Consider the following 27,906-nt stretch of genomic DNA (forward strand, 5'->3'; position numbering starts at 1 on the left):
GACCTGACTTAGATGACAAGGTCCTGAACTTCAAGTTAATGCTATAATGGATAAAATCTTTGAACACATTGGCAGGAAAATGCATTTTGGACATAGAAGTATGTAAACAACTTGTGGCCATGTGTGTCCACGTAGTTTTAAATTATGTCCACAAATCCTTTCCTTCAAGGGTGGACCTTATACTCCCCTTCACATGTGGGCTGGACTTAGTGGCTCACTTCTAATGTTAGAATATTGTAAAAGTGAAAATGAAGCGTCTGAGACTAGGTCATAAAAGGCACTGCAGCCTCCTTGCTCATCCTCTTGGATCACTCACTCTAGAAGCCAGCTTAGTCGTTTGAGAACACTCAGGTAACCCAGTAGAGAGGCCCAGGTGAAAGAGCTGAGGCTTTCTCCCAACAGCCAGCAAGGAAACTGGTTTCAACAGCTATGTGAGTAAGCCATCTTGGAAGGAAATCCACCAGCCCATGTCAAGGCTTCAGATGACGGCAATCTCATGAAACCCTGAGCCAGAACACTCAGCTGAATTACTCCTGGATTCCCAACTTTCAGCAGCAGTATGAGATAATATTGCTCTAAGCTGTTAGTTTGGGGAAATTTATTATGCAGCTGTAGTTCATTAATGCACTGCTAACTTTGGGCAATGTCTTTATGCAGGGGCGCCTGTCCATTTAGTCCAATTTTAGCCAGAATCTGCCAAGTCAGTTTAGAAAAAATACCCCACCCTTGATCTGACCACCCTCAGTATCAGATCAAATTCCTTATCACTCACCTCAGTATCTTATCAGCCTTGCCTAGCCTCAGCAATGATCCTCAGCTTAGCCAGAAGCCACCCTCACCCTTAGGGTCCTCTTAGTAAGTTTCCATCCACTGACACCCACCCTGTTGCTGTTCCTTGCTTTTCAGGCTCCCAGTCTCTCTTTGCAACCCTGTGGACCCACCTTGTTCTTTAGCTATAAATCCCAGCTGTGTCCCTGCTGGAGTCAGACTTAAGCTCAATCTCTCTCCCTGATTATAAGACCCCACTGCAGTACTCTTACCTTGAATACAGTTTTTCTTACCACCTTTAGTAAGTGTTATGAACAATTTTTTAACATTTCCAAGTTCTGTTACTAGGAATTACTCTCAAATGAATATGTTTATACCTTTACTTTTTTACTATATTAATTTTGGGGAACAGATTTCTAGAATTAAAACATTTTCACATTTTTACCATAACAAACAGAAAATATCTTTTAAAATAATTATATATCTTTAAAAAAAAACCCATGTAGTAATCTGAAAAGGATGTATATATAGACATGTCAGTGTATATACATACATACCCTCAGAGCTCCAAGGAAAACTGAATTCTCAGTAAACTATAAATTAAAACATTCAGCCTGCAAATAGTGAAATCTTTGGAATTAACTTGCCAAAAATCATAGTGAATGAATTTTAATTTAAAAAAATGTATACATAAAAATATTTGGGATTCAGACAAAACTGCTGTTTAAATAAAGGTAGGTCAAGTCCTAAACCCTTTATAAAAAAAAAAGAAAAGAAATACTCAGTATCATGTAATAACCTATAATGGAAAAGAACCTGAAAAAGAATAGATATGTATCTGCATAACTAAGTCACTGATATACATCTGAAACACAACATTGTAAATCAAATATATTTCCATAAAAATTCGTAAAGAAAGCTTTTAAAATACAAGGCTATAAAAAAATCTTAAAGAAAGTATAAGGTATATATGAATTGAAACAAAAATAGAAAACAACAAAAATAAAACCTGTTGGAATAATAAAGCAAGAGCTGCTTCTTGGAAAAAGTAAATCAGAAACATCGATACAACTGTGGCAAATCTAATAAGGGGAAGAGGAAGTTAACTCCAATACTAGAAATGAGAAATGGAATGAGATTCTAAGAGGATAATATTCAACCCTGAGTGGAATTACTTTTGTTTCAGGAAAGGTCCAGTCAAGCAAAAACCTGGGGAAAGAAAGGGAGGAAGGAAGGAAAGAAAGAAGAAAAGAGATAGGGGAAGAAAGGAAGAAAAGGAAAGTAAGGGAGAAAGAAAGAAAAGCAAATGTCTCAACAGATGTTGTAAACTATCCAATAAGACAATTCTCTTTAAATTCTAAAAACAGAAATAGAAATTTATTAAGCCATATACTCATTGCCTTTGATGGTACTAAGAACAAGAAAACCCATTTACACATCACTGTTTAGAAGTCCTGGCCAACACAATAAGATTATATAAAAAATCTAAAAATATGCCATGTTATTTGTAAAAAGACAGACAGCAGAAATAATTTTTTAAAAAACAGTTTATTTCTATAAATACTAATTTTACTTACAATTTTTTGGCAACATTAATAAAATAATAAATTTTATCTGAAAGAACAAGCAAAATAGACAAGGAAATTCACAAAGGGCAATAACAAAATAGTAATCTTGACAGATATTCAATATATTTGTAAACAAAACAAAGTGACATTGCCTTAAAAAAATATAGAGGTATCAATAGAAAAACAGAGAAAGCTCCTGAAAGAACTCAACTCACTATTAACTATCTTTTATTTGCAGGCACAGAAACTGACTCAAGTTAATTCTAAGATGCAAAGCCCTGATATTATTATCTCTTCTCAGTTTGTTTGTTTTTTTGTGAAAATCTAGGAAATTAGGCTGGAGAGGGAAGAAGAGGGTAGAGACTTAAAGTGCCTTTAAGAAGGAGGAGGAAAGGGAGGGGGTTGGAAATTTCATTGTGTGATTTTAACATTGGTGAAGTTCAAACAAGGGAGGTAGCAAGCCATGCAGGCCTAGGGGAAGAGAATTTCCAGAGGAACAGCAGTTGCAAAGTCTTTGGATCGGGAAGAAATGGAATTTGCTTGAGGAAAAGCAAGGCCAGTGTTGTCAACAACAGTGCACCAGTGGGGAAAATAGTGGAGTACAATGACAGAATGGAAGAGAGGAGGTAGTCAGGGGCCACATCACTGGAACCTTTTTAGTTGGCAATAAATAACAACTTGTACTCCTTAGGAGCATACTTCAGAGCAAACAACAGTAACAGTGTCGATAATACTAAGCAACAATAAAAACACATAACTAAAACATTTCATATTTTTACTATAGAAATAGAATAAAAGAGGTAAGTATGCAAAAGTCTGCACATTTATTTATACATATAAGTTTTCACCTGAGACCAGAACACACACACAGACACTCTTTCTACACACCTAAAGAAAGTGGTTTAAGCTGACACTTAGCAAAGTGCTTTGGCCCAAGCAAACTAACTGGAAAGGCCTAAATATTCAAAGTGCAAATCAATCAATCAAGCACTGAGTAAATAAATACAATAGAATTTATACTCTAAATTACCTAGAATGCAGACAATATGCTCACTACAGCTTAGTCATCTGTATCCTTCCTCTCCAGCTCTGAGAGGGACATCAACCCCTTGGTGATTATCACTTTCCAGCATTTTGTGAAAGCTTAGAGAATTTAAATAAATTGAGGAGGGAGGGAAAAAAAAGTGGAAAGAGACAAAAAGGAGGAGAAAGGAAGAGGAAACGGAGAGATTTCTCTTGGCACAGGCCTACAGCCAGGATCCCAGGTTCCTTGAACGGTGCACAGAGATTGCTAGGTATCTGCCAAAGTGGAGAAAGGATGGCATTAAAACATGCCTAAGGAGACTCAACTCCAGGAACCCACGGAGGCAGCCAAGTGTGCTGATGTTCAGGAACCAGTACTTAGAGGGTACCCCGCAGGTCTGTGAAAGAGCCCTTGGAGACTGCAAGAAAAAAGGTGTCCACGAGTATAATCACAGATTAGATAGTTGGATAGATTAGAGGAAGGATAATAACTCTATGACCTGATAATTACTGAAATAAACGAGACAATTCTTGCACATCAGACTGTGTCAAGTAAGACAGAAACTCAGTATTAGTTTGATAAATTGGAAAATTACACACTCAAAGAATTAACTGTTAACTGTAATACATTCGTGTCCAAGGCAAGATAAGATACAAAACTGAAATCTTCATATGTTCAACTAGGGTAAGACACATGTAACTGGAAATGGTAAAGAAAAGTTCTATAAAGGGTTTAATCACCCTGGACCATTTTTATCCACTACATTTACTATTCTTGGACAACTCCATTGTAGCTTAAGGGTAAGAGAACTAAATTTACCCCAATTCATAAACTGAACAGACTCCCTGTGTTTGATCCTTTTCAGTTAAAACTATGGGTCCAGTACAAATCAAACTAGAAGTCAAGGCTTTTTCCTTGGGAAACTTAACTTGCTTTACTACTGTGTCTGAGACAGATATGGCTACTTCACTGTGACTAAAGGCCAGCCAAATGGGAAAGGGGACGGAATGAATCAAATTCCCCTTTTGATCACTCAACAGGAGGTCCACGGGCACCAGGCCTCATTCTATTATCTCTGCTTCTCCAACTGCAGTCAGTGACACACAGGGCCTGCTTGATGCTTGCAGGGGCCCCTCACCAAACACGAGCATTTTAATGGCTGGCTTCCTTAGCTGTCCCTGGGCTAGGTAAAGACACTCTGAGACAGTGTTCCTTCTGCTTTGGCTCCATGCCTGGAGTGAATGTGTGCCTCTTACTCAACTGGGACAAGAAGCCACAGCTCTCCGCTGATCCCCTGTGTCTGGTCCAAACTCACATCACAGCTTCTCCATCAACTTCTCCACACCAGGCTTTTGGAGCCAGGTTATCTTAGATCAGCATAACAGAGGCACTTCGGAGAGTTCAGCAGCACACAGGACCATACCATAACAAAGCCATTCCAATCTAGCTATATAGTTAATACTGAGATCTTCAAGGCATGAAAACAGTTGAAAATTACATTGCTAAAACACTCTACAGACTATATGTATAGTAGTGCTTTCGAACATACAAATAACATGAAATATGAAAATAAACAGGTTGTTACTTTTCCTCTCTCCCCCTCATTCTCTCTCTCACACACACACATACTTTTTACGTGTTAAGACAATTATATGAAAAACAGGTAATATATTTTTAAATAACATCTCAACATTCAGATCAAACAAAATTGTACTTCATGAATTTAAAAAAAACACAAATTACCCATTGGTTTCACTATATTTGATACTATTGAATAATGCTATAATTTGGATTTTTTGTTTTTAATTGGGTTTTTAACTTTGACTGAAATACTTGCTTCAGACTTACTGAAGTAGAATTAACGGGTTTTTTTTGAACTCCTACTTTTAGATTTGGGGGGTGATGGTTCAGAATCAGCTGTGTTCACAGTAATGGATGCTACTTCCACCAATCCTGGTTGCAGAGGTTCCAGTGATACCTGGATAACAACTTTTGTTTCAGGAGGTAATCCTTCTAGCTGCTTAGGCTTCTTAAACATTTGATGACACTGGGTCTTGTGCTCCATTTTCTCTTTGAAAGTTAAAAACTGTAGCCGACATTTGGAACACTGGTGAAAACTCTTTTCCCAGTGCCCTCTATAATGACACATGTATGGTGTTGCAGTTTTAAAAATTTTGAGACAAAACGGGCAAAGCAAATTCTTAGTGTTTCCATGGTATGCTCTGAAATGTGAATCCACATCTGCAAAGACTGATGATCTGTAATTGCAAACCTGGCATACATAGGGCATTTCGCCAGGCTTATGATTGTCTTTCATGTGCTCTAAGAGAACCTGATCTGTCTCAAAGGACAATTCACAGATTTTACAGACCGCAGAGGGCTCCTGGGGAGTGTGGACACTTTCAATGTGACACTGCAGCTGGAATGGGGTGGGAAACTGGCGGTGGCAGTGCTGACAGGTGGTGTGGTTTTTCCAGCTGTCACCTCTCTGCCTCTCAAGTTCCAAATGGTGCTTCATGTGATTCATAAACTTGACATTTTTTAGAACTTTCAAGCAGCTGAGGCATTTAAAGGCTGTGTGAGTCTTCGGTTCTGGCTGCCCATCTCCTATATGCTGTCCATAGTAGAAGTCACGAAGTAACACAATCAGATTTCCTTCTGTGGGATCAACAATCTTGTTTGGACTTGCTAAACTTGGAAAGTCAGTTTTTGTCAGTCCATTTTCCCCTAAAGGACTTACAGGCTTGCAATGACCACTGTCCTTTGGGAAAGCTGTTGGACAAGGTTCTCCATTCTGAACATGGCTTAATGAGGTATGAACACTGTCTGGTGTGCTTTGCTCAGTAGTCACTGTACGAAAAATACCTGAAGGGACAAAGCTAAAGAATGTTTCCCTGTAATTCCATCACTGAGTTTAGGCCTTTTGGGATTTGTGCTATTTGTTTCGGAACTGGAAAGTCGCTTTGATACACGAGGACTTTTATTCATATCTCCTGCAGAAACTGCTGTTTCTACTGGATGCTGCAATGAACTTGTGAAGGTAATCAAAGGAGAACATAACTCTGAAAAGCTATTAGGCACTATTTGTGGTGAAATATTTTTATAACCAGGTTTAGACAAAGGCTCAATAATAATAGGACTATCTGTTGATCTTGATTCAGAGTCAGAAACTGGCAAGACAGTCTTTGCTTCTAATGTAGGAATCACATGACTAACAGGCTGTGATTTGTGAGCATTATCTTTCCTGAAGTGACCATACCTTTTTCTCCTTGAACAGGAACCTGGGGTAACTCTGTTCAATATGTTTGAAACGACTGGTTTTGAAGCTGAGGTCATCCCAACAAAGATCAGATCAGCATCTTCATTTACATGTTCCACTCCAACAAAGATCAGTTCAGCATCTTCATCATCTACTTGTTTGGTTTCTCCTACACTTTTCTGTGGTTCTGGCTCTTGGTCTTCTTCACATAACATACATGGTGGTTCCATATTTTAAATATTTTTTTATTCTTGGAGGGTGTGGCCACAAGTCCCAGTGCTTCCTTTATACAAACTGCCACCTAAGTATAAACATACTACATATTAGTTAAGTACAGAAAAACGTGCTATTTGACTATCTCCAAAACTCCAGGGTAATTATAAACACCCTTATCTTATAGACAAAGACACTGAGTGTCAAAGAGACTAAATGACAGCTGAAAAACCTATGACTACAAGTCTACATGACTCTAGAATCATAGCTTTGTCCCATGCTGACTTTAATCTCTTCTATTTAAAAAAAGAAGAAAAAAAAAACCAACACCGCTGATCATTAGGTGAAATCATATGTAAAGGAGGAGTATTTTTACAAAAGCACTATTGTACCGTGTTTAGAAACATGGACTTCAGAGTCAAAACAGATTAAGCTGGAATTCTAAGTTAACCACACACCGGCTGCATCTTTTTGGGCAAATTTGTAACTTTTAAATGTGTTTCTGTATCTTAAAGACAAAAATGCTTATTTCTTAGACTTAAGGTTAACAGCTCTTTCTAAAAAGCATCAGCTATTCAATAGCATCTTGTTTTGTAGTAAAATTGGAAGAAAATGCATCTTAAATGCACATCACAACTGATTCACAAATACTAATTTCATAAATGTTAATACAGAAAATAGGTAGCAAATTCAAAGTATAAAGTATCTATACATAGTCAACAAACAGCATAATTCAATGTCAAGCACTTAATACAGGCCTAGCAAATTGAGAATGAACTCTCTTGATAATCTCACCCCAATTCCACACTGATACATCCTAAATTCTCCCTCTAATCCTGACTAAACTTAAATCCAACAATGCTTCATCCTTCACTCCACATGTTTCTTCCCCACATAGCAGGCAAAGTGATGCCAGTATTTCTCTAATACCAATATCAGACAGAGACGTCACACACACACACAACTGATATCCCTTATGAATATAGAGGCAAGAGTCCTCAACAAAATACTGGCAAACAAAATCTAACAACATATAAAAAAGATTATATACCATGATCACATGGGATTTATGGAAGTATGCAAAGTTGGTTCATTATATGAAAGTCAATCAACATTATGCCATTTTAATAGAATAAAGGACAAAAAACACATCTGCCTGCAGAAAAAGCATTTCCCTGAATCCAGCACCTTTTCATAATAGGGGTTAAAAAAAACACTTAATAACTAAGAACAGAAGAGAATTTCTCAATCAAAGGGTTACCTGTAAAAGACCTGCAGCTAACATCATACTTAATAATGAAAAACTGAAAGCTTTCCCTCTAAGATTGGGAACAACACAAGGATGTCTATTCCACACCTTGGCTCAATATTATACTGGCAGTTCTATAACCAGGGCAATCAGTTAAGAAAAAGGAGTTGTTGTTGTTTTTTAAAAAAAAAAAAAAAAAGCATTCAGAATGGAAAGGAAAAAGTAAAAGTATATTGGAGATAACATACTTTTGTATATAGAAAATCCTGAAGAAACCACAAGTATTACAACTAATAAAAAGCTTGCAGACTACAAGATAAATATTTTAAAAATCAACCACATTTCTATACAGCAACAAATGTTCTGAAAATGAAGTTAAGTAAACACTTCAATCTACACTAGCATTAAAAAGAATCCTTAGGAAGTCAGAAAGAGAAAGACAAATATCGTATGGTATCACTTACATGTGGACTCTAAAATATGACAAAATGAACTTATCTATGAAACAGAAACAGACTCACAGACATAGAGAGCAGACTATGTGGTTACCAAGAGGGGAAGGGTGGGCAGGCATAGACTGGGAGCTGGTGATTAGTAGATGCAAACTATAATATTAATACAGAGAATAGATAAACAAGATCCTACTGTATAGCACAAGGAACTATATTCATAATTTGTGATAAACAATAATGGAAAAGGATATGAAAAAAATTGTGTGTGCATGTGTGTGTTTACATATGAAGGAAAGGTGAAGGAAAGGAAAGGACAACTGTTGGCAAGCACGTACAGAAACCATCCTTGTGTGTAATGGATAGATTTTTAAATGGTGCAACTGCTACAGAAAACAGTATAAAGGCTCCTTGAAAAATTAAAACTAGAACTACCACATGATTCAGCAATTCCACTTCTGGATATAAATTCAAAAGACGTTAACATGGGGTCTTGAGATATTTGCACAGCCATGCTCACAGCAGCACTAACCACAACTAAGAGGTGGAAGCATCTAAATGTCCATCAAATGTGATATATACATACAATGAAACATTATTTAATATAAAAGAAATTCTGCCACATGCTACAACATGCATGATCCTTTAAGACATCAAGCTAAATGAAATAAGCCAGTCATAAAAAGATACACACTGTATGTTTCCACTTACATGAAATATCTAATATAGTCAAGCAATAGAAAGGAAACAAAGAAGAACGATGGATTCCAGGGTCTAGGGAAACAGGGAAGAAAAGAGTTGTTGTTGTTTAATGGGACAGGTGATGGGTACAGAGTTTCAATTTTGCAAGATGAAAAGGTGTAGAGATCTGTTTCATAACAATGTGATAAGGAATTCCCTGGTAGTTCAGAGGTTAGGATTCCACGCTTTCCTATCAGGGGCCTGGGTATGATCCTCAACCAGGCAACTGTCATTCAAGCTGCACAGCACAGCTAAAACAATGACGACAACAACAAAACAACACTGTGACTCTGTGTGTGTGTGTGTGTGTGTGTATTAGTCGCTCAGTCGTGTCCAACTCTTTGCATCCCCATGGACTGTAGCCCACCAGGCTCCTTTGTCCATGGGATTCTCCAGGCAAGAATACTGGAGTGGGTTGCCATTTCCTTCTCCAAAAAGGCTGATCAAAGTGTGTGAAATACTTAGCATGTAAAAATGGTTAAAATGGTAAAATTTAAGTTACATGTTTTTTACAATAAAAGAAAAAAAATTTAAAAACCAGGAAAAGAATTTGAATAGACATTTCACCAAAGAAGATACACAAATGGCCAACAATCACAAAAAATACTGCTTAACATGATTAGGAAAATGTAAATCAGTCTCAGTGAGAAACTACTTCACACCCATTAGGTTGGCTATAATCAAAAAGAGGAGTAATGACAAGTGCTGCAGAGGATGCGGAGAAAAGGAATCTTCATATATTGTTGATGTAATTGCTGTAAAATGGTACAACCGCTTTGGAAAAGTGGTTTGTCAGTACCTCAAAAATTAAATATAGAGTAGCCATATGATCCAGCAATTTCAGTCTTTTGTATATATCCATAAAAACTGAAACTGTTAAGTCCATGCGAAAAACAATGTTCACAGCAACATTACTCACAATAGCCACAAAGAGTACACCATCCAAATATTATCCATTAATTGATGAATGGATAAACTGTGGTATATGCTCACAATGGACTACATGTAAGCCATATACCATATTAATATACCATATTCAGCCATAAAAAAACATGCACTGCTATCCATGAAATGGATGAATCTTGAAAATACACAAACTATGGGACTTTCCTGGACAGCCAGTGTTTAAGACTCTGCACAGGTTCCATCCCTGTGCTGGGAACTAAGATCCCACATGCTGCATAGCCAAATAAATATTTAAAAAGAAAATATGATATCTGAATAAAGCGAGACACAAAGGTCACACATTGTATGCGGGAAAACTGTAGGTAGAATAGAAGCAGGAAAGAGAAGCGTTCTGTAACCCAAATGAAAATTTTTTTGGGGGGAGAAGGAAATGAACTACTCTGATAAAGGCTGCCAATAAATTAAATAAAATAAAAACTAAAAATTGACCACTGAGTTAAACATTTGGAATTCACTAGTGACCTTGACAAGAGTGGATTTAAAGGAAAATGAGAAAATTGGAGATAAAAAATTCTACAAACAACTCTGTAGAAGTCTATAATAAGCAAATATGAAATAAAATAAGCAGAAGCAGGATGTGTCACCAAAAGACTGATTTTTAACGAGAGGTGACATTATAGTCAGTCTGTTTGCTGATGGGAACCATCCAGAGAAACAGAAAACTTAATCCAGGACAAAGAAGAGACTTGCTAGAATATCACTGAATAAACAAGAATTGAGTAGATCTAGCACACAAGAAGCGTGCACAAGCCAAATAATTTGCTCACAGTAACAGAACTGATATCATATGAAGAAAGGCTGGCATGCTGGATTAATGGGTACGGTAGCCAGCCTTCAAGATGACCCCAAGTGAATCACATCTCCTGATACTCCCACCCCTGCGTAGTTCTCTCTCAAACTATCACAGGGTTGACCTGTAAGACTAAGCAAATACAGACGTGAAGATGTGTAACTTCTGAAAAAGACTCTGCGCTTTATCTTGGGTGCAAGTTCTTTCCTGAATTACTCATTCTGGGAAAAGACAGCAGCCTCCACACAAGCAGCTCCCTGGAGAGGCCCACAGAGGGAGGAGCTGAGGCCTCATGAGTACAGCCAAGTGAGAGAGCTTAGACTCAACAAGCCAGGTCTTCAGAGGTTGCCAAACCAGATAAAAGCTGGACTACAACCTCAGGAGAGGCCCTGAGGCTAAACTACCCAACTGGATTCTAGATCAAGAGATAATAAATGTAAGTTCTTTCAAACTATTCAATTTTGAGATATGTACAACACAAACATTTCGAGTTATAATATTCACATCATACTTACACAGAGAATAGTTCTCCTATAAACATGGCAAAAATTAAAAAACACAAAACAAACCAAAACACCTAAAAACAGGAGTTGCCTGGCAGTCCAGTGCTTAGGACTCAGCCCTCTCACTGCCAAGGTCCTGTGTTCGAACCCTGGTTGGGGAACTAATATCCTATGAAGCCACATGGTGTGACCAAAACAAAACATGGCAACATTGATATGCTGGGAAGTTCAAAGCTGTACCAGCAATAGGTAACTATACAACAGAGCTGTAGGCACAAGTTGCTGGGCACAGAGCTACCTATGATCTTGTTTACCGGCATGAAATGAACTCAGATGGTCCCCCGCCCTCATCCAGTGGAATTCAATTACTTAATGAAATAAAGCCCTTAAGGATACAGAAATGAGCAAGTAATCCCACGTAAACATGTTAAATCACAACACATTTTCTCTGAATGAACCACTTTATTCATTTATACATTTGGCCATGCTGGTCGGCTTATGGGATCCCAATTCCCTGACCAGAGATTGAACCCAGACCACTGCAGTGAAAGCCCAGAATCCTAACCACCAGGCCACCAGGGAACTCCCACGCCTTCATTACTTTGATTTTGTAGTTAAAACCTTAGGATATGTGCATTGCCCAATTTTAGCCTCACCAAGTGGTAGGAATCAGCTCTACACAACTTAAAACTCACGGTGCTCTTACTTTTTTTCTTTCAAGACTGCAGGAGAAAGCAAGCCACCAGCCTCCCTGCCTGTTTTTAAGGTTGCAACTCAAGAGAGCTTCAGACTGACCTGAAACCATGATTGCCCTGAAGTCACCACCCGCAATCAGGGTCAGCTAATCCCCAATCAGGAGAACTGTCTCTCAACAGCAACGTGTCAGCTCGTGAATCAAAGGAGAAAAACGGAAGGCAAGAAAGACACAACTTTGTTCCTTATTGTAAAGCTGTCTGCCACCTTACCTCAGAGGCACACTGAAAACCCGAGCGCTTCAGACTTCCCAGGCAGGAGAAGGTCACATCCTGGGGGCGGGCAGAGGGAAAGGTCAGGGCGAGTCACGTGTTCCGGGAATGTTCCATCCCCCAGGCCCTACCTGGTCCTACGCTACGGATGCTGACCAGGCGTCTCACACTCAACCAGAGCAAGCGATTGAACTCTTCCCTGAGCTTCTTCCTCCCACCTCCCTTCTCTGAGTAACAAATACCTCATCTGCCAGCTTCCCGAACCAAAGGCCTGAATCTCGGGGGCCCCAGGGACCGGGCAGCCCGGAGTCCGACGAGAGGCAGAGGACACAGGAAAACGACAGTGAAGAGGCCACTAGATCGATTTTTTTTTTTTTTTTTTGCTGCGCCCGCCTGACTGACTGGGTCCAGAACCGGGTTGGGCCCGAGTCACAAACCCGCCGTGAAGATTTTTGTGCGTGTTTAAATACATTAGGTTCGAGACCTGGGCGGGGGCCGGGGGCCCGACAGGCCCTTCCCCGGAGCTGGCTCGTCCCACCGCCGGGGCAGGAAGGCTGCCGGAGGGCAGCGCCCGCCCAGACTAGAGAGGGGAGAGGGCGAGAGGGGCCGCGGGGTCTGTGGGCCCGGCCGCACGCTCCCTCCCGCGGGCCCGCGGGCCCTCACAGGCCGCCCGCCGAGCAAGGCCCCGCGCGCGCGGGGACCCGAGAAGCCCGCCCCCCGGCCCTCAGGCACCGCTCTGGCCGCACCACGCCCCAGTCCTTACCGGTCCCCGGTGGCGGCGGTGCCAGAACTGCCGGCTGCTCACCTGCCCCTAGGCGGTCCCCGGGTTAAGCCTGAGGCGACGACGCCTCCTCGGGCCCGGGGCGCCGCCGCAGCTGCCCCTACGGGCGCGCCCGCTGCCACCGATGATTGGCTGCCAGGTGTCGGCGCCTGCAAGCTGATTGGCCGCGAGGCCGAGTTGGGCGCATGCGCGCGCGGTAGCGCCTCTGGCGGCAACCGCTGGGGGCGCGGTCAGGCTGAACCTGCATCTCAAGGGTCTTGGGTCTGTCAAGATTGCGCAGCTCACAGAAGAAAACAAGAAACAGATTGCACAGTCTCCAGGGCACAGGGCTGAGAGCGGCATCCGACTCTACCAGGGGAGTCCAGGGACGGTGTCCAGCACTCACAGCCCTCAGGGGTGACCTGCCCCTTGCTTAAGGCACTTGACCGTACACCTGGGTCTTGAAGCCCCTCCTCTTGGAATTCCATTTGGATCGATGCAGGGCAGCCTGCCCCTGTCTTTGAGCTGAAAATGAGCTTTACTTCTTTTTTTAATTTTAGATCCTTACACTTTCTAATGACTGAGGAAAAACCGAAAAGAATATTATTTTCTGACGTGAAAATTGTGTGAAATTCAATGTTCAGAGTCCTTAAAGTTGGAACAGGGATTTGCCAGTTCCTTTGGTCATTGTCTGTGGCTGCAAACTTGATTAATCGCCAAAGATCATATTCGCAAAGGCTAAAGTATTTCTTTTCTGGCCCTTTACAGAGTCTTTGCTACAGGCCTTGTTCTGCTGGAGGTCTGCCAGTAGTCACATGGGGGAAGAAAGTTTTGGTTTTGTTACAATATTTTCTTCTCTATTATATTCATTTTTCATTCTTTATTAATTTCATTCCTTCTTGTCGCTGTAAGTTTGTTCTGTTGCTCATCTTTACAACTTTTTGAGATAGTTATTTGTAACTCCCATTTCTCTTATATGTAATGCTACAAATTTACCTTAATTTGTTGTTGTTCAATCCCTCAGTCATGTGCAACTCTTTGCAACCCCATGGACTGCATGCAGGACACCAGACTTCCCTGTCCTTCACTATCTCCTGGAGTTTGCTCAAACCCATGTCCATTGAGTTGATGATACTATCCAACCATCTCATCCTTTGCTGCCCACTTCTTCTACCCTCAGTCTTTCCCAGCATCAAGGTCTTTTCCAGTGAGTTGGCTTTTCACATCAGGTGGCCAAAGTATTGGATCTTCAGCTTCAGCATCAGTCCTTCCAGTGAATATTCAGAGTTGATTTCCCTTAGGATTGACTGGTTTGATCTCCTTGCTGTCCAAGGGACTCTCAAGAGTCTTCTCCAACACCACAGTTCAAAAGCATCAATTCTTTGGCACTCAGCCTTCTTTATGATCCAACTGTCATCCATACATGACTGCTGGAAAAGCCATAGCTTTGACTAGATGAACTTTGTCAGCAAAGTAATGTCTCTGCTTTCTAATATGCTGTCTAGGTTTGTCATAGCTTTTCTTCCAAGGGGCAAATATCTTTTAATTTCATGGCTGCAGTCACCATCCACAATCATTTTGGACCCCAAGAAAATAAAGTCTGTCACTGTTTCCATCATTTCCCCATACAAATTTAACTGTGTCCCACAATTTTTGCTGAATAGTATGTTCATTATCATTCACTTCCAAGTATATCCTAATACTCTCTTGTTAAGACAAAGATTGCATATTATATGGGCTTCTCTAGTCGCTCAACTGGTAAAGAACTTGCCAGCCAGTGCAGGAGACACAAGAGGCCCAGGTTTGATCCCAGGTCAGGAAGATCCCCTGGAGAAAATAATGGCAATCTGCTCCAGTAGCCTCGCCTGAAAATTCCATGGAGATATATATTATGTATGAATGGCATTTTAAAGGATGTTTCCTCGTCAATTTCTCACTATTGCATTACGGTCAGATCACACAGCCTAAATATTATTGATCCTTTGTATTTGAAGATTTCCATTCAGTGAAGTCAAAATGAAGTCGGAGTGATATAGAGAAAATGCTTCAATGTCTAAAATGTGTATGTGAAATGACCTCCTTTAAGCCTCACAATTATTCCAGCATCTTTCAGTAGGGTACCTTTAACTAAGTTCCAGGTTTTATTTAAATTTTACCAGTTTTTCCACAAATGTTCTTTTCCAGTTTCATATTCCCATATAGGATACCAAATTGCATGAGGATATATACCTAAAAGCTATAGATACCTCCTTAGCTTACTCTGGTCTATAGCAGTTTCTTAAACTTTCCTTGCTTTTCATGACTTTTGACAATTTTCAGGAGTCCTTCAGGGACAGGTATTTTGCAGAATGACTTTCAATATGGGTTTGATATGTTTCTCCTGGTTGCACTGGGGTTTATATATTGTTAGAACTATACCTCCAAGGCAATATATATTTCTCATCACTTCCCATCAAGGATTCATACTATCAATATGACTTACCACTACTTCCTCAGCTATAAAGTTATCTCTTTCCCACTGACATATTCTGTTCTTTGGAAACAAGACACTAAACCCAGCCTACACTTAGGGAGGGCCATGGACTCTCATCTTGAGGAAAATATCTAAGAGATACACAAATTACTGAATATACAAAGTAATTGAAACTCATTTATAAGGAAGATCTGGTTCTTCTAGCCATATATTTTAATTGTAAATTAATTAAATTAAATTAAATTAAAGATTTAATAGGTTTCCCAGGTGGTGCTAGTGGTATAGAACCTGCCTGCCAATGCAGGAGATGTAAAAGACACGGGTTCAATCCCTGGATAGGGAAGATCCCTGGAAAGGAAATGGCAACCCACTCCAGTATTATTGCCTGGAGAATCCCATGGACAGAGGAGCCTGGCAGGCTACAGTCCATGCAGTCGCAAAGAGTTGGACAGGACTGAAGTGACTGAACACACGCAAAGATTTAATACCTCAGTCACACTAGCTACATTTTAACATCTTTGAAGTGGCATATTAGACAAGGAGATAGAAAATATTTTCATTGAGAATTCCCTAGTGATCTGGTAGGGCTTTGTGCTTCCACTGCAGAGGGCAGAGATTCCATCCCTGGTTGAAGATCTAAGATCCCTTAAGCCTCACAGCAAGGCAAAAAAAAAAACAAGAATTCCTACAAGATGAACACTCCATCTGAAAAAACAGATAAAGGATATAAACAGGTCACCTCACAGAAGAGAAAAATATGCATTTATATATGTGAAAAGCTGATCGTCCTTATTAGGGAATACATGTAACAATTTTAAAAATTTCTATTGCTGCAGAAACTTCTGTGAATAGCACTGACTTAGATCATTGTTTTGCCAATCTTTCTTCTTTTCAAATGTAATGCACTTTAGCACATTAAACTGCCCTAGCTCTATCTCAAAAAATGTGCTATTTTCAGTATCATTCAGTTCAAATATTGTCTTTTTTCCATAACAATTTATCTTAGGAGCGACAAGTTATTTAGGTTCAGAAGCAGGAGTAGGAGGAGCCTAAACCACAACATTAAAGAGGCTTGTGAATTACAGAGGTGCCACTTTTGCACTTTGGGTTCCTGGAAATCCTGACTCTATCCTCAGCCTGTTGCTTTGTTTTCAACCTTTGGGAGTTCTTTCCTCCTCAATTATCTTTCTGGGTTTTTGTTTGGCCATGCCACAGAACCTGTGGGATCTTAGTTCCACAAGCAGGTGTTGAACCCCGGCCATTGTCAGTGAAAGCATCAAGTCCTAACCGCTGAACCAACAGGGAATTCTCATATATTTTTCCCTCTTTCTTTCAAATATTTATTCATTTACTTGGCTATGTTTGGTCTTAGCTTCAGCACAAGGGCTCCTAAGTCTTCCTCATAGCACGTGGGAGCAGGATTTTTAATTGTTACATGCAGTATTTTTAGTTGCAGTAAGTGGGATCTAATACCCCGACCAGGAAAGAACTAGGACTCCCTAATTTGGGAGCACAGAGTCTTACCACTGGACTACAGGGATGTCCTTCCCATGATCGAACCCAGGTCTCCCACATTGCAAGTGAATTCCGTACTGTCTGAGCCACCATAGCTTTGACTGTAAGAACTTTGGTCAGCAGAGTGAGGCCTCAGCTTTTTTCATAGCTTTTCTTCCGAGGAGCATGCTTCTTTTAATTTTATGGCTACATTCACCGTCCACAGTGATTTTACAGCCCAGGAAAATGAAATCTGCTGTTGTTTTCACTTTTTCCCCATTTGTTTCCATGAAGTGATGGGACCAGATGTCGCAATCTTCGTTTTTTGAATGTTGAGTTTAAAGCCAGCCTTTTCACTCTACTCTTTCACCCTCATCAAGAGGCTCTTCATTTTCTGCCATTAGGGTGGTATCATCTGCATATTTTAGGGGACTGGAATGCAAAAGTAGGAAGTCAAGAAACACCTGGAGTAGCAGGCAAATTTGGCCTTGGAATGCGGAATGAAGCAGGGCAAAGACTAATAGAGTTTTGCCAAGAGAACACACCGGTCATAGTGAACACCCTCTTCCAACAACACAAGAGAAGACTCTATACATGGACATCACCAGATGGTCAACACCAAAATCAGATTGATTATATTGATTGCAGCCAAAGATGGAGAAGCTCTATACAGTCAGCAAAAATAAGACCAGGACTGTGGCTCAGATCATGAACTCCTTATTGCCAAATTCAGACTTAAATGGAAGAAAATAAGGAAAACCGCTAGACCATTCAGGTATGACCTAAATCAAATCCCTTATGATTATACAGTGGAAGTGAGAAATAGATTTAAGGGCCTAGATCTGATAGATAGAGTGCCTGATGAACTATGGAATGAGGTTCATAACATTGTACAGGAGACAGGGATCAAGGCCATCCCCATGGAAAAGAAATACAAAAAAGCAAAATGTCTGCCTGAGGAGGCCTTACAAATAGCTGTGAAAAGAAAAGCGAAAAGCAAAGGAGAAAAGGAAAGATATAAGCATCTGAATGCAGAGTTCCAAAAGAATAGCAAGAAGAGATAAGAAAACCTTCTTCAGCGATCAGTGCAAAGAGGTACAGGAAAAGAACAGAATGGGAAAGACTAGAGATCTCTTCAAGAAAATTAAAGATACCAAGGGAACATTTCATCCAAAGATGGGCTCGATAAAGGACAGAAATGGTATGGACCTAAAAGAAGCAGATGATATTAAGAAGAGGTGGCAAGAATACACAGAAGAACTGTACAAAAAAGAGCTTCACGACCCAGATAATCACAATGCTGTGATCACTGATCTAGAGCCAGACATCCTGGAATGTGAAGTCAAGTGGGCCTTAGAAAGCATCACTACGAACAAAGCTAGTGGAGGTGATGGAATTCCAGTGGAGCTATTTCAAATCCTGAAAGATGATGCTGTGAAAGTGCTGCACTAAATATGCCAGCAAATTTGGAAAACTCAGCAGTGGCCACAGGACTGGAAAAGGTCAGTTTTCATTCCAGTCCCAAAGAAAGGCAATGCCAAAGAATGCTCAAACTACCGCACAATTGCACTCGTCTCACACACTAGTAAAGTAATGCTGAAAATTCTCCAAGCCAGGCTTCAGCAATACGTGAACCGTGAACTTCCAGATGTTCAAGCTGGTTTTAGAAAACGCAGAGGAACCAGAGATCAAATTGCCAACATCTGCTGGATCATGGAAAAAGCAAGAGAGTTCCAGAAAAACATCTATTTCTGCTTTATTGACTATGCCAAAGCCTTTGACTGTGTGGATCACAATCAACTGTCGAAAATTCTGAGAGAGATGGGAATACCAGACCACCTGACCTGCCTCTTGAGAAACCTATATGCAGGTCAGGAAGCAACAGTTAGAACTGGACATGGAACAACAGACTGGTTCCAAATAGGAAAAGGAGCACGTCAAGGCTGTATATTGTCACCCCACTTATTTAACTTATATGCAGAGTACATCATGAGAAACGCTGGACTGGAAGAAGCACAAGCTGGAATCAAGAGTGCTGGGAGAAATATCAGTAACCTCAGATATGCAGATGACAGCACCCTTATGGCAGAAAGTGAAGAGAAGCTAAAAGGCCTCTTGATGAAAGTGAAAGAGGAGAGGGAAAAAGTTGGCTTAAAGCTCAACATTCAGAAAATGAAGATCATGGCATCTGGTCCCATCGCTTAATGGGAAATAGATGGGGAAACAGTGGAAACAGTGTCAGACTTTTATTTTGGGGGCTCCAAAATCACTGTAGATGGTAATTGCAGCCATGAAATTAAAAGACGCTTACTCTTTGGAAGGAAAGTTATGACCAACCTAGATAGTATCTTCAAAAGCAGAGACATTACTTTGTCAACAAAGATCCATCTAGTCAAGGCTATGGTTTTTCCTGTGGTCATGTATGGATGTGAGAGTTGGACTGTGAAGAAAGCTGAGCGCCAAAGAATTGATGCTTTTCAAGTGCATCAATTGAAAGAGATGGAGAAATGTTGGAGAAGACTCTTTGAGAAGACTCTTGAGTCCAAGACTCCCTAGGACTTCAAGGAGATCAGTCCTGGGTGTTCTTTGGAAGAACTGATGCTAAAGCTGAAATTTCAATATTCTGGCCACCTGATGCGAAGAGTTGACTCATTGGAAAAGACTCTGATGCTGGGAGGGATTGGGGGCAGGAGGAGAAGGGGACATCAGAGGATGAGATGGCTGGATGGCATCACCAACTCGATGGACCTGAGTCTGAGCAAGATCTGAGAGTTGGTGATGGACAGGGAGGCCTGGCGTGCTACAATTCATGGGTTCACAAAGAGTCGGACACAACTGAGTGACTGAACTGAATCGCACTGATCTGCATATCTGAGGTTGTTGATATTTCTCCCAGGAATCTTGATTCCAGATTATGCTTCATCCAGCCCAGCATTCATGATGTACTCTGCATATAAGTTAAATAAGCAGGGTGACAATATACAGCCTTGATGCACTCCTTTTCCTATTTGGAACCAGTCTGTTCCATGTCCAGTTCTAACTGTTGCTTCTTGACCTGCATACAGATTTCTCAGGAGGCAGGTCAGATGGGCTGGTATTTTCATCTCTTTCTGAATTTTCCAGAGCTTGTTGTTGTCCACACAGTCAAAGGTCTCATCACTTCATGACAAATAGATGAGGAAACAATGGAAACAATGACAGACTTTATTTTCTTGAGCTCCAAAATGACTGCAATGATGACTGCAGCCATGAAATTAAAAGACGCTTGCTCCTTGGAAGAAAAGCTGTGACAAACCTAGATGGCATATGAAAAAGCACAGACATTACTTTGCCAACAAAGGTCCATGTAGTCAAGGCTATGGTTCTTCCACTAGTCGTGTATGGATGTGAGAGTTGGACCGTAAAGAAGGCTGAGCACCAAAGAACTGATGCTTTTGATCTGTGGTGTTGGAGAAGACTCTTGAGAGTCCCTTGGACTGCAGGGAAATCAAGCCAGTCAGTCCTATAGGAAATCAACTCTGAATATTCACTGGAAGGACTGATGCTGAAAGTGAAGCTCCATTACTCTGGCCACCTTGTGGGAATAGCCGACTCATTAGAATACACCCTAATGCTGGAAAAGATTGAAGGCAGGAGGAGAAGGGGATGACAGAGAATGAGATGGTTGGATGGCATCACAGACTCAATGGACTTGAGCTTGAGCAGGCTCCAGGAGATGGGAAGGACAGAGAAGCCTGGTGTGCTGCAGTCCATGGGGCTGCAAAGAGTGAGCACAACTGCACAACAGCAAATTATTGTCTTGCTTGATTTTTTTGTTTCTGCAGTTTTTCACTTCTAATTAAATTTGTTCTTGGAAACTCATGGAAGGTCTAGGACCTAAAGTTTTCCTACAAATGAGAGACAGGGTACATTGCAGGGGCGGGGCGGTGGGGGGTGTGGGGGGGACATGGTCTGTCCCTGGGAAAGCCCTGCAGGGTCCTGCTCAGTTATATGATGAAACAGACTGACAGTGCCAAGGGTCTGATAAAAATGGAAATGCCAGTACTGTTAGTGGAAATACACATTGCTTCAATCACTTTGAAAAAGCATTTGACTGTACCTGCATATTAGAATGGCTCAGTCAGTGACAGATTAGCCTGCAATGCAGGAGACCCAGGTTTGAACCTTGGGTCTGGAAAAACCCCTGGAGAAGGAAATGCCAACCCATTGTGGTATTCTTGCCTGGGAAATCCCATGGACAGTGGAGCCTGGTGGGCTAGAGTCTATGGGGTTGCAAGAGTCAAATACCACTTAGCAACTAAACCATTACCACATGCATTATCAGAGAATCTCATATCTAGACATACAGATATAGCTATCCTAGAGAAATTACTATGAAAGACACACACAGGTTCATAGGCGGTTTATTCAAAAAGGCAAAATAAGAGCCTCAAATTTCAGGCACAGTAAAATGGACATATAAGACTATGCCCATTCATCCAAGGGAATTCTACCCAGCAATGAAAAAGAATGTTCCACAGCTACATGCAATAAGGATGCATCTCACGTATTTAAAAGAAAACCAAGACCAGAGGAACAGAAAGTGTACTGTGTAATTCTATTTATTTAAAATTTGAAACATAGAAAAATGAATCCCTGGTGCTAGAGGTCAGAGAAGTGGTTACTTTGGGGAGCAGAGAGTGTCCAGGAAGGAACATGGAGATTTCAAAGCTACTTGATGGTAGAGAGATGAAGCAAGTACAATTTCAGTTACAGTAAAGCCAGACTTTATTTTCTTGGGCTCTGAAATAACTGTGGATGGTTACTGAGGCCATGAAATTAAAAGATGCTCACTCCTTGGAAGAAAAGCTGTGACAAACTTATACAGCATATTAAAAGACAGAGACATTACTTTGCCAACAAATATCCATAAAGTCAAAGCTATGGTTTTCCCAGTAGTCAGATGCAGATGGAAGAGCTGGACCATAAAGAAGGCTGAGTGCTGAAGAACTGATCTTTTCGAACTGTGGTGCTGGAGAATGGAGAAGACCCTTGAGAGTCCCTTGGACTTCAAGGAGATCCAACCAGTCAATCCTAAGGGAAATCAACCCTGAATATTCAGTGGGAGAACTAATGCCGAAGCTCCAATACTTTGGCCACCTGATGGGAAGAGTCAACTGATTGGGAAAAAAAAAAAAAAAAAACACCCTGATGCTGGGAAATATTGAAGGCAGGAGCAGAAGGGGTGTCAGAGGATGAGACGGTTGGATGGCATCAGCAACCCAATGGAATGAGTTTGAGCAAGCTTCAGGAGACGGTGATGGACAGGGAAGCCTGGCGTACTGAATTCATAGGGTCACAGGGAGTCAGACACGACTGAGCAACTGAACAAGAACAAAAGCCAGGCAGGGTCTTTATGTACAGCTGGCTGAACCTCAATAGGGCTTTTTCGAATTTCCGGAGGTGGGTAGAGCATGATTTTTAACCAGATCCCTTGCTGCAAGACGTCTGGAATATTTGGTGTTCGTAGTCAGCTTCTGCGTGGTCTTTGGCGCTTGGGAGTCCATGTTCCTCACAGTGATGGATGCTGTCTCTCTCAGTCCCAGCTGAACTGATGTTCGGATCGTGACCTCTGTTTCAGGAGGCAGCCCTCGCAATTGCTCTGGCGTTTTGAATGACTGATGATGCTTGGTCTGGTGCTCTGCCTTCTCCTTCAGGTTCAAAAACTGCAGCCGGCACTTGGAACACGGAAAGACCCTCTTGTTCCAGTGCCTCCAGGCGTGATTTACGAAGGATGTCGCCAGTTTGAAAATTCTGAGGCAAAGCAGACAAAGCAAATTGTTCGTGTTTCCATGCCACGTTCTAAAATGCGCCTCTACGTCAGCGAAGGCTGATGATCTGTAATTGCAAGCGCGGCACACGTAGGGCATTTCGCCAGGTTTGTGACTGTCCCCCATGTGCTGTAAGAGAAGCTGACCAGTTTCGAAGGACAGTTCACAGATTTTACAGACCGCGGAGGGCTCCCGGGGAGCGTGGACACTTTCAATGTGACACTGCAGCTGGAACGGGGTGGGGAACTGGCGGTGGCAGCACCGGCAGGTGGTATGGATTTCCCAGCCGTCACCCTTCTGCCTCTCAAGCTCCAGATGGTTCCTCACATGGGTCATGAACTTGACATTGTTTAGAACTCTCAAGCAGCTGAGGCATTTAAAGGTTGTGTGAGTCTTCGGTTCTGGCTGCCCATCTCCTGTATGCTGTCCATAGTAAAAGTCATCGAGTAACATGACCAGATTTCCTTTCATGGGATCAACAGTCTTGCTCTGACTTGCTAGAGTCAAAAAGTCTGTTTTCTCCAGCTTTTCCAAACTACATGTTCCTTCTGGATCCATAAGACTGAAGCATGCCTGGTCATTTGCGTGAGTCCGTGAAAATGATGCCCCACCATGAACATGGCTCAGTGAGGTCGGGAGATCGTCCAAGGTCATAATCGTATTCTTTGTAGGAGAGATTCCTGGAGGAGGCATGGTGGAGGCAGGTCCCCCTGGGATTCCATCGCTGAGTTTAGGTCTTTTGGGATTCCCACCGTTAACATTTACATCTGAAGTGGAACATCGCTTTGAATTAAGAGGATTTTCATCCTTGCCTCCTAATGAGAGAACAGCTCCAGATAGACAGTGAGACTGCGGAGAGAGCAATTCTGAATTGTGAAGCACGGCTTGCAGAGAGCTCGTTTTATAATCAGGTTTAGACGAAGGCTCGAAAATAACAGGACTGTCTCTTCCTCCCCATTCAGACTGAGAAGCTGGGGAGACGGCCGCTGGCTCTGATGCTGGGCTCCTGAGATTTGCAGGTTGCAACGTGCAGGAGGGGTCTGGACTCACGTGGCCCTTCTTTCTTCTTGAAGATGAGTCCCTGGTCACTCTGTTCAAAATGTTAGAAATGACTGGCTTTGAACTTGAAATCACTCTGACAAAGAGGATTTCAGCATCCTCACTGACGTGCTGCACTCCCACAAAGATGACCTCAGCATCGTCTCCGTGCTCATCGCTAGCTTTGGACCCTCTGGTCTTTTGCTCGGGTTGTGGCGGTGCTTGTGCTCCCTCACACGGGAAGAGATGGGCCATTTTACAATCACTTTTGGCTTCAAGTAGCCCCTTCTTCTAGTGCTTTTTCCACCTAAAGGCAACCACAGGACAAGGTCATCGCCTCTGATCTCAGGGGCCACTCTCTGTGGTTTCAGTTAACCCTCAGTTGTTCACCAAAAATATTAAATGGGAAATTCCAGAAATAAATAACTCGTAAGTTTTAAATTCCATGTCATTCTGAGGAGCGTGATTGGAATCTCACCATCCTGCTCCCTCCTGCCCAGAATGTGACTCGTTCTTTGTCCTACACACCCCACCCGTTTGCCACTCGGTTACCACAGTGACTGCTGAGATGTCACAGGGCTTGTGACCAAGTCACCCTTAGTTTACCCAATAACGGCCCCAAAGCGTAAGTGGAGTGATGCTGGCAATTTAGATATGCCAGAGAGAATCCACTGAGTGCTTCCTTTAAGTGCAAAGATAGAAGTTCTCAATGTGATATAAAAAGAGAAAATTGTACGCTGAGGTTGCTAAGATCTGTGGTGAATGTGAAGAAGAGAAAAGAAATCTGGGTTAGTTTTGCTCTCAAACCTCAAACTGCAAAAGTTATGGCCACAGAGCATAGTCAGTGCTTAGTTAGGGTGAAAAAAATCTCTAAATTAGTACAGTAATATTTTTTACATAGAGACTACATTCACAAAACTTTTATAAAAGTATATTGTTATAATTGTTCTATGTTATTATTACACCTTCCCTGGTGGCTCAGATGGTAAAGTGTCTGCCTACAGTTCGGGAGACCTGGATTTGATCCCTGAGTCGGGAAGATCCTCTGGAGAAGGAAATGGTAGCCCACTCCAGAATTCTTGCCTGGGAAATCCCATGGACAGAGGAGCGTAGTAAGCTGTAATCCATGGGGTCTCAAAGAGTCGGATATGACTGAGCGACTTCACTTTCACTTTCCTGTTAGTATTAGTTAGTTGCCAATCTCTTACTGTGCTTTTATAAAATAAACTGCATCACAGATATGTTTGCATAGAAAAAACATTGTGTATATAGGATTTGATACTATGTGAGGTTACAGAGTCCGCTGGGGGTCTTGGAACTTATTCTCTGCAGATAAGTGGTGATAGTTCTTTCAAAAGACAAAATTAGTACCTGATTTAATCATCAGCTGAAACATTGAGATACCTATTAACACCCTTAGACATAAGGAAACATCTCAAACTCAGTTAAGTGACATGACCATGTTAAACTTCCTTCTCCAGCCGCCACTTTTGCCTTATCTCTCCATGGTGGCCCCAGCGCTCCTCTTAAACTTTGCAGGAGAGCTGTGAGGCACCATCTTGCTTACAGATCTCCAATCTCACGCAGAAATGCTGACCAACATAAAATGTCCAAAAGAGCCCCCAGCTGTCCCTTGGGGGTACCCTTCACTCCCTCCATTCTGCGAGTCCAGAAGGCACCAGACTCTATATATGGATCAAAAATATTTTTTTAAAAATTCCAGAAAGTTCTAACTGCAAAAGTTGAACTTGTCTCATGCTGGCAACTATATATACATAGCATTTACACTGTACTCGAAACTATTTACACAGCATCGACATTGTATTAGGTATTATAAGGAATGTGGAGATGATTTAAAGCATGCGGGAGCATCCCCTTAAGTTACTGCACCATTTTGTATAAGGGACTTGAGCACCCATGGACTTTGGTAACTTCGGGTGAAGGGTTCCCGGACCCAATCCCGCAAGGGCACCGAGGAGAAGGGACGGGGCCTTCTCAGCACTTCTGCTGCTCCCCTTGCTTTGGACGCTGTCTCAAGTACCGCCGCCCAGCTCCTGACCTGCCTCGGTCCACAGTTTCTCTGCCAGGCTTCCCTGACCATGATGTCGGAAATCATAGCCTCCCCCAACTCACGTGCCATATTCACCTCCAGAGCTCTTGGGCTGCTGTATTTTTGTTTCTAAAACAACATGTGGCATCTGTCTGTGCTGCATGTCTGCTGCATAAATAAACGGTAACTGTCACTAATACAATCATTTATCTGGACCACAGGCTCGACCCACTAATTCCTGGCTCCCCAGGTACTTACACTTGATCTTAGCCAGAAGGCTGAGAAGCGATTTCTCCAAGCACTTAATGAAATCCGAATCTTAATGATTTAAAACTATCATGCAAGGGAGAAAGTCAGCCAGTATGTAGCTGGATGCAGACAGGGGCGGTGGTGCTCATTGAAATAAAAGGTTTGTAACACAATTTGTCTCCATTTAATACATTTGTTGATAGCTTCCATGCCATTAACACATTTCATTGACATTAAGGGACATTCTAAAGTTTACCTGTGACCATTTCTGATACCAGATCACACTTCATCAGTAGCATATGATAGTTTGTTTGGCTGTGTGTGAATGGCGGCCCTAGCGGTAAAGGACCCTCCTGCCAATGCAGAAGACGTAAGAGACGCAGGTTCCATCTCTGGGTCAGGAAGACCCCCTGGAGGAAGGCATGGCAAGCCACGCAGTATTCCTGCCTGAAGACTCCTATTCACAGAGGAGCCTGGTGGGCTACAGTCCAGAGGGTTGCAAAGAGTCAAACATGACTGAAGCAACTGAGGACACATGCATACATATGTATATAAATATATGTATAATCTTATAGTGGTATGAAAAATAATGCTGTGGGACTTCCCTGGTGATCCAATATTTAAGACTCCTCACTTCCACTCCAGGGGGCATGGATTCAATCCCTGGTCGGGGACCTATATCCCACATGCCACAGGGTGTGGCCAAAAAAAAAGGGAATAATGTTGTATCTTACAGTGATGTCATCTGAGATTTAATGGAAATTTCTATTTTTCATAAGCAGAATCCAGCCTACTAAATTCATGTCACAAGTCACTAATAGGTTGCTAGCTGCATCATATAGGCAAATGGTTTAGACAGGGATTGACAAATTGGCTTGCCTCCTGGTTTTTTCTCCCAACAAGCAAGCTAAGAATGATTTTTACGTTTTAGTTTTTTTTAACTTTAAAAAATACGTTTAATATTTTTATTTTTTTTTTAAATTTGGGGGGAACAAAGGAATATTTTGACATGTGAAAATTACATGATGTCTAAATTTCAGTGTCACAAATAAAGTTTTATTGGAAGACAGCCGTGATCATTTGCCGCTGCCCAAGGCTGTTTCACACTGCTAAAGGCTGTTTCACACTGCTAATGGCAGAGACCGCGGGGCCCTTAATGCCTGGTTACTATCTAGCCCTTTACAGAGAAATTTTGCAGACTCATGGCTGCAGAAAACAAAATGAAGCATTCCAAACCCCATGGCTCACCAGCTCCTGAAGTCCAGTTGACTCCGTGCAGCTAAGGGTGAAGCTGGAGTGTCTCTGTCTCCACGTCCCAGAGAGATTTCTCTGGAAATACCAGCACCGCTTCCTGTGTCCATGAAACTCCTACCTGGCTCCCCAAAAGCCTTTTCTCAGTGAGGCTGGATCAGGGGATTACAAGCCTTTTAAAGCCCTTTATAATCCAATCCATAGTATCCAAACTGGGCTCCAATCAGGTTTCTGAACCAGTTTTTCCCCATAGGATCTTTCAGCTAGAAACCTTTCTACCAAATTG

At 41.7% G+C, this 27,906-nt stretch overlaps 3 protein-coding genes across 16 annotated transcripts in view; 1 reads left to right on the forward strand and 2 right to left on the reverse strand.

The window, feature by feature from the left end:
* The window catches only part of LOC114108841 (immunoglobulin lambda-1 light chain), a 469,312-nt gene that overhangs the window by 276,968 nt on the left and 164,438 nt on the right, over positions 1-27,906 (forward strand). The window lies entirely within an intron of this gene.
* Positions 2,118-13,372, reverse strand: LOC101118053 (zinc finger protein 280B). The gene is given in 4 exon segments (XM_004017502.5): positions 2,118-6,237; positions 6,240-6,920; positions 12,496-12,555; positions 13,259-13,372. Coding segments are annotated over 2 exon segments (1,629 nt in total). The 5' UTR covers positions 6,850-6,920; positions 12,496-12,555; positions 13,259-13,372; the 3' UTR covers positions 2,118-5,218.
* Positions 21,805-27,854, reverse strand: LOC101117791 (zinc finger protein 280A). Its single transcript, XM_015101729.4, has 2 exons — positions 27,618-27,854; positions 21,805-24,377 (listed from the first exon to the last, which is right to left on the reverse strand). The coding sequence occupies exon 2, from the start codon at positions 24,323-24,325 to the stop codon at positions 22,637-22,639; it is 1,689 nt and encodes a 562-aa protein (XP_014957215.3). The 5' UTR covers positions 24,326-24,377; positions 27,618-27,854; the 3' UTR covers positions 21,805-22,636.

This window comes from Ovis aries, chromosome 17, assembly GCF_016772045.2.
Source record: "Ovis aries strain OAR_USU_Benz2616 breed Rambouillet chromosome 17, ARS-UI_Ramb_v3.0, whole genome shotgun sequence".
NCBI classification, from domain to species: Eukaryota; Metazoa; Chordata; class Mammalia; order Artiodactyla; family Bovidae; genus Ovis; species Ovis aries.

Excerpts from the sequence above, each read along its gene's own strand:
- LOC101117791 (XM_015101729.4), bottom strand. The coding sequence starts at position 24,325 with ATGGCCCATCTCTTCCCGTGTGAGGGAGCACAAGCACCGCCACAACCC.